Here is a 7,851-nt window from a genome sequence, read left to right on the forward strand (position 1 = left end):
CTCTTTGAGCTCTAAATACCATAATATTTTGGTCTTGAGATGGGGCCTAAGGTTGTTGATGATTAAATGACTGTGTAAGGGTAGAGATAGTCAACTCTGCTCATCCTTTTGGCTTTATGGGCTATGAGAGAAAGGGATTTCCTGTGGGCCCCTTTCCAGGGAAGGAATTGGGGAGGGAACACTAGAACCCTAAGGTACTCACTCAGCTCTCTAGAGACTGACTACCCACCCTGCTCTATCCATCCAAAAGAGGGACTGGAAGCTGGGGAACAAAATAACCAACTGTGTCTCCTTTGCCTTCCTAGGTCAAAGTCTCCATTTCTTCACTCAATGAACTAAGGTAAGAGAGATTTCTTAAGGAAAACACAACTTCCTGCTCAATCCAAGTTAGTGTCACTCAGGACATAGACACAGACAAGGCTGCTGGCCAGTCAGCTCAGATATTAAAGAATATTGTAAATGAGGGCATAATCTGAGGCACAAACACCAGGGCAGACCAGATCTCTGTCCCTTGACTCTACTCTAGACAACACAATCTAGACTGAACTCTGACCTCAAGCTCAAGAATGAATGCTAACTCTGATCAAAGATTGAGCCCAGGGGCAGTTAGGTGTCCCAGTGAATAGAGCACCGGCCCTAGAATCAGGAAGGACCTGAGTTCAAATCCGGCCTCAGACACTTAACACTTACTAGCTGTGTGACCTTGGGCAAGTCACTTAACCCCAATTGGCTTCCAAAAAGCAAAAAAAAAAAAAAAAAGATTGAGCTCAATCCCCATCATAGACTGAAACCTAACCCCTACTAAAGACTAAGTCTTAATCCTAGACACAGATTGGGCCCCAATCCTGGCCATAGATAAAGTCCCTCAAACCCATCTTATACGTGTGGTCCAGGAAACATTTGAGATAGTGTGGCTGTATCCATGTATACACATCCCCACTGGTAGAAAAAAAGCAATCCAAGTCAACATCTTCCTGCTGGGAGGAGCGGGTCAATCATGTTACACCGAGAAGGGCACCAAGGCCCAAGTACAATGGAGTCTGAGTTGCCTGTATGGACAGGAGATCATGGATAAGAGAAATCCATACATGGATCCTGCGGTTCTTCTTAGTTATTTGACATGGACTGTGTCTGTTGTCCGAGAGATACTATGCATAAGTATGGAGCAGGTCACTGCCCTGAAGAAAGCCAATGGAAGACGGATTTATCAGCCAAACCAACTCATGAAGACCATCTTTGCGTGATGGAAAAACTGCTCTCTGTGTCAGTGAAGGCTTACATGGAAGAAATCATGGAACCCTTAAACACTGATGTTTTCCAAAAAGCATAATTGAGTGTTGGGGTATTTTGAGACAATTGGGGTAAAGTGACTTGCCCAGAATCACACAGCCAGTGTCAGAGGCCACAGCTGAACTCAAATCCCATAACTGAGTTTTAAAAGCCCTGCTGATCTTGTCTTCAGTTGGACTCTCTAGATATGCAAGCCATGAGGCCATAACTGAATCACCACCTAACATTTGAGAGCAATGAGTACTAATAACGAGCCAATTACTGTTGAGAGACTGCATGATGGACAATTGCCCATCACATATTTTCAAATTCTTATGCAGAAGAATAAGTAGAGTTAAATCACTGGATCGTAGACTTAGAATTGAAAGGGACCTTAGAGATTATTGAGCCAGAAAGACCTGGGTTCTAATCCCACCTCAAACATTTATAAACTCTGCAATCCTGGGCAAATCACTTAATATCTCTAGGCCTCAGTTTCTTCATATGTAAAATAACAAGGTTGAACTTCCAGCTTTAGATCAGGGATATTAGAATCCAACAGTAAACTGACCCTGGGTCACTAACCTTGTAAAGGTGACCCAAATGGCATTGCTAAACCTCACACAAAAGCATCACAGAAACCTAGAGCCTAATGGCTAGAAGAGACCTCAGAGGTCATAAGACCATAGGGCTGAGAGCTAGATGGGAGTTCAAAGACTATTTAAGTGAAATCCCCATTTTAGAGAGAAGGAAGTGGAGATCTAAGAAAAAGTGACTTGCCCAGGGTCACAGACATAATAAGGAACAAAGCTAGACTTGATATCCAAATGCTCTCTTAATCTAGGGCTTTTTCCCCTACATTATTTCTGTCACCTTAATCCCACACATACCTTGGCAGTCATTCTCTACCATCACTACAAAAAAAATGTATTCAGGTTTCATTTAAATAATGACCACAATAACTGACACTTGTATATTTTTTTGAAATTTGTAAGGTTTTTGACATACATTATCTTATTCAATGTGTGCAATGGCCCTGTGAGACAGGTAGTATTGCTATTATTATCCCAATCTTACAGACAAGGAAAGGTAAGGTTCATCCTTTGGGAAAGCTCATTGCATCCATTTTGGGACAAGTCTGACCATTCAGAAGGCTTCTCTTATATTAGGAACTTTAACCATCCACTCAACACCTTCGCTGTCCCTAGTTCTGTCCTCTGGAACCAAGTAAAACAAGGCCAAAGAACTGGTTTAAATATCAGCTCTGTTTCTTATGACCTGTGTGACCTTGGTCAAGACATTTAAACTCATCTATAAAGTGAGTTTGGACTCAGTAATCCTTCAGGTTCCTTTCTGTTTTAAATCTATGATCCAGTAATTTAATCCCACTTATTTTCCACAAGGCAACTAGGTGGGCCAGTGGATAAAGCACCAGGCTTGGACTCAGGAAGACCTGAGTTCAAATCCATCCCCAGACACTTATTAGCTGTGTGATCCTGGGCAAGTCCCTTAATGCTGTTTGTCTGAATACTAGTATTAGTATTTTTTTCATACTAGTGGGAAAGAGGATAGCTACCTAGGTATGGGTTGGATAGGTGACAGAAACAATGTAGAAGAAAAGGCCCTACAATGGCAATTATATTCCTCTATATTTTCTCCAGTCTGTTCAGCCACTTGAACCAATTCATGTGCAACACAGTCTCCAGTCCCTTAAGTCACCTCCTCTAAAAGAAGAACAATAACTATGCTGAGGCAATTAGAACTTTGCCTCAGGCACCTGAAATTTAAAGAGGAATGACAGCATTTGGACTCTTTCAGCAAATAGAAACAATTGAACTTAGCATCTAGTTAGCAAAAATAATTATTTAAAATAAATAGCATCAGCTTTCAAAAATAAATTGTTTAATAGCTACCAGAAGGCATGCTTACTTTCTCTATCCCTGCAATGACCATAGATATGTTCTTCCCCTATGGGGACTTATGTCCCAACATCTGAGATTTCTCCATAGGATCTCCTTCTGTCTTCCCCCTCCATCCTGGCTCCAGAACTTCTAATTACAGTTCTGTCTGGATGTGTCCCAGCTTGTTAATATACTTCCTAAAAGTATGGTTCCTAGAACAGGAATCAATTTGCCAAATATGCTTTGACCAGATATGACTCAGCAATCACTTCCTCCATTCTAGACATAAGTAAGCAGCCTAAGATCACTCTGGCTTTTTTGACTGCTGCTTCACCTCGTTGACTTATGTGAAGCTTATGGCCTACTCATACCTCTAGATTTTTTGCTTGTAAACTATTGCCTGGTCAGACTTAGATTCACCTTTTAGCTCTTGTGTTCATTCCTCAAAAAGGCATTGCCAGGAGAAGGTGAGAAAACATGCAGAAGAAATCCAAGCCCTGTACAGTCTCATGAAACAACTTTCAGCCAAAATCCAAGAAGTGAAAGTTATGTCTAATGAGGTGAGTCAAGTAAGGCATGACATAATCATCTTGCCCCTTCTTGTCTTGCCTCTTCTCATGACACCTATCAACCACAGTTGTGTTGGGAGTCCCAGGAAGGCCACGTGGTTCAAAATTGACTTTCCCTACACTTATAATTTTTTAAATTAAATGTTATTTTTTAATCAACAAAAATCTACCTTTTCTTCCTCTCATATCCTCTCACCCCTCAACTGACAAGGAAAGAAAAATAAACCCCTCTTATAAACATATATAATCAAGCAAAACAAATTTCCACATTGGCCCTGTCCAAAAACACACATATACATATGTATGTATGTGTATGTATCTATATATACATATATATACATTTTTGTGTCATCTCTTTATTGTAAAAAGATAAGTATACAGGAGAACTTATCAAGTGCATGTGGAGACATCACACACACACACACACTTAGACACATACACATAATTTTGTAGTTTGAGTTTTTCACCTCTTTATGAGAAGGTAAATAGTATCTTTCCTCATTAATCCTCTGGAATCATGGTTAGTCATTACACTAATTAGAGTTCCTAAGTCTTTCAAAGTTGTTTGATTTTACAATATTGTTGTCTTTGTATAAATTGTTCTGGTCCTGCTAACTTCACTCTGCATCAATTCATACAAGTCTTCCCAGGTTTCTCTGAAACCATCCCCGTCATCACTGCTCACAGAACAATAGTATTCCATCATATTCATATAACATGACTTCTTCAGTCATTTTTCAACTTATGGACCCCTCTCACTTTCCAGTTCTTTACCATGACAAAATGTATTATAAATATTTGTATACATTCTTAGAGTTTGTTTTGTTTAGGACTAACCCTCCCTTAATCTACCTTCTCAGTAATTCTCCATTCTCCTCCCCCCTCCACCCCACCCCTTTCAATCGTATTTCTCTGTAGAGAAAAATGTATTTCTGTATCCAATTGTGTATATATATACACATATATATACATATATACACATATATATACGTTTATATATATATATATATATTCTTCCCTCCTTTGATCAGTTCTGATGAAAATGAAGTTCGAGTCAACTGCCCTCCCCACCCTTTGCTTATATAGACTTGTACTTTCACATACTGATCACATAAGATAATTTTTCCTAACCTTTCTCTCTTGCCACCCTCCCACACACAGGGTATTTCTCTTCCCAACCTTCATATTTTTTTAAAATCATTAAGACATAACACTCTCAGGCCTTCTCCTTAATTAGACTCCCTCTATGATCCTAATGATTACTGTGCTCAGAGGAGACACATACATTATCTCCTCATTAGAATGTAAGCCAGCTTACATACATGTAAATGTTGCTCTTGATCCCCATGTTTGCCCTTCAAAGTTTCTATGCAGTTTTGGGTCTTTTATGGGGAATGCTTCAAGTCTTCTACTTTTTAAAAAATACATTTTTCCCTTGCAGCATTATATTCATTCTTACTGAGTAAGTTATTCTTGACTGTCAGTCTTTGCCTTTTGTTTCTGGAATATAGTCTTTTAAGTTCTCCATCCCTTTAAGGTAGGGGCTGCTAAATCACATGTGATACTTACTGTGGTTACTAGGCACTTGAATTCTTTCTTTATGATTGTTTGAAATATCTTTCTTAGACCTGAAAAGTCTAGATTTTGTCTACAATGTTCCTGGGAGTTTTCATCCTGGGGTTTCTTTCAGAAGGTGACTGGTGGATTCTTTGTTTCCATTTTGCCCTTGGTATAGTTTTTTCTTTTGATTTCTTGAACTATGATGTCTAGGGGGGGGGGTTGTCATAATTTTCAAATAGTCTGATGATCCATAAATTTTTTCTCCTTGATCTGTTTTCCTGGTCAGTTATTTTTGCTAGGAGATACTTATATTTTCTTCTATTTTTCTTACTTTATTTTAATATTTTATTTTATTTTTGTGTATGTATCTATAAATACATATATATACATTTTTGTGTCATCTCTTTATTGTAAAAAGATAACAAGTATACAGGAGAACTTATGAAGTAATAAATAAAAATATTTATTTTAATATTTCTTATTTTCTCATGAAGTCACTTTTGATCATTCTAAGTTTTAGACAGTTTGTTGCTTGGGCAAGGTTTTGCAACTTTTGTGACATGTTCATTTCCTTCCCAATTACTTCTTCCATAACTCATTTGTTTTCCAATTGTTTTCCTCTAGTGTTCATTTCATTTATAAAAATATCTTTAAACTCTTTTTCTTAATTCTTGCTTAATCTCTTCTAAGAATTCTAGTTGAATTTGTGCCCACACTGTGTTTTTCTTTGGGGTGTTGCATGCAGATGTTTTGGAGCTATTCTCTTCTTCTGGATCTGTGTCTCAAATGTCCCTGTCATCATAATAGCTTCTTATAGTGGTACTATTTTTTCTGTTTGCTCATTCTTCCAGACTTTATCCTATACAGGATCTGTGCATTTCTGGAGGGAATGATTGGACTGGTCGTGCTTCTGTTTTATTGAGATATTTAATGTTGTGTTATTCTAGAATCTAAAGGACAGCTCAAACTGGGAATCTTCAAGGTTTCCATGCTCCCAAAGTCTACTGGTCCAGCATAAGTTTAATCACTGCTCCCTTTGTCTGAATTTGGCAAATTTTTGACATAGGCTTGGGTCTAAGCAATAGGATTTGCCTCCTTTGGAGATTTAGTAGACTACTGTTTGACTCAGCCACTGTGATTCAACTGGAGAGCTTTGCAGGTTGTAAGCAATAAAACTTCAGGTTTCTGGTTGGCCTGAGATTCCTACCTTGATCACTCTTCTCCAGGCTCCAGACTGGACTGGAAGCTAGAACCAAGACTCCACTTCTTAGAGTCCAAGTTAGACAACTGCTGCTTGATTCTGAAAACACAGTCCACGGCCTACAATTCTTCCCTACCCTGGAACACCACCCCTACATGAAGATCCCCTCCTCAATCCACCCTGTATCTTGGAACTGGGTAGTAAGCAACAAATCACCCAGTCAACCCCTGTTCCCACATTCTGCATGAGGTTTTACTGCCCAAATATAGATCTGATACCTCATCTTACCTGATGCACAACCTCAGTCTTCTTTCATCTCTTGGGTATAGGAATGCTACATAGAGTGTGCACTCCTGACCACATCCCCAGTGTCCACAGACTTCTCTGTCTATATCCCTATGCAAACCTGAGCTGGAAAAAATAACTCAATGTGACTTTTTCTTTGATTTCCCAATCATAGTTTGGTCTAGTGCATTTTTATATCTATTCGGAGGAATTTTTTGGGAAAGCTCGTTGTACTTCTTCCTATTGCTCCACCGTCTTGGCTCTGCCTTTCTCCCTTTATAGTTAGTAAATAGTAAAACCTGGCTTCAAACCCAGGTCTTCTCCTGACCCAGTTTCCTTCCAATATTTAATAGTACTACTTAAGGGACTTTAGAACATAAAATATCACATAAGTGACCTTAGAGGTAATTAACCCAACCCCTCCTTTTCCAGAAGAGGAAATTAGGTCCTAGAGAAGGGTAATGAATTAGTCCAGGTCAAACATATCACTGGTGGCAGAATCGATCCTTGAGTCCAAGTATGATGATTCCTAACCCAGGACTCTTTCCACCACACCATGCAGTGCCAAACATTCGTCTTTTATTGAGTCCCATTCCCCATCTCCTGGGTCACAAAGGGGAGATCAGGCAGTAGGATTTAGCTTTCCCTACTGCTCTGCAGTGAAAACATGCCCTACTAATGATGTCTCCGTGCTGTCATCTCTCCAGATGGGCAGTGTGTGACAAAGGTTTGGATATAGAGACATATCAAATGAATATAAATGTTATCTCCTAGGAATGAGCACAAAGATGGAAACATATGAGATGGCTCAAATATACACCTTGGATTTTCTTTACCTTTAGGAGCTAGTGGCACAGAACATAATGAAGAAGATACAAGGAGACTACATTGAAAAGCCTGATTATGCCTTGAAATCTATTGGTATGTAATCAGAGCCTCTTTGGGTTAGCTAGCAAAGACTCCCAAAGATCATCTTTCCCCTCCTCTAAGCCCAACTTAGAAATAACAGAAGAGGGAGAGAAGGAAGGAAGGAAGGAAGGAAGGAAGGAAGGAAGGAAGGAAGGAA

At 39.2% G+C, this 7,851-nt stretch overlaps 1 protein-coding gene across 1 annotated transcript in view; it reads left to right on the plus strand.

The window, feature by feature from the left end:
* The window catches only part of LOC138176406 (SUN domain-containing protein 5-like), a gene marked incomplete at its 5' end in the record, with an annotated part of 37,001 nt that overhangs the window by 14,177 nt on the left and 14,973 nt on the right, over positions 1-7,851 (plus strand). The window contains 3 exons of the mRNA XM_069107200.1: positions 306-340; positions 3,622-3,730; positions 7,628-7,706. Coding sequence (XP_068963301.1) covers positions 306-340; positions 3,622-3,730; positions 7,628-7,706 — 223 coding nt within the window. The remainder of the gene's footprint in view (positions 1-305; positions 341-3,621; positions 3,731-7,627; positions 7,707-7,851) is intronic.

The sequence above is a fragment of the Petaurus breviceps genome, unplaced genomic scaffold (assembly GCF_028583685.1).
Source record: "Petaurus breviceps papuanus isolate PSGF00001 unplaced genomic scaffold, PetGlider_PUasm1.0 88707, whole genome shotgun sequence".
NCBI classification, from domain to species: Eukaryota; Metazoa; Chordata; class Mammalia; order Diprotodontia; family Petauridae; genus Petaurus; species Petaurus breviceps.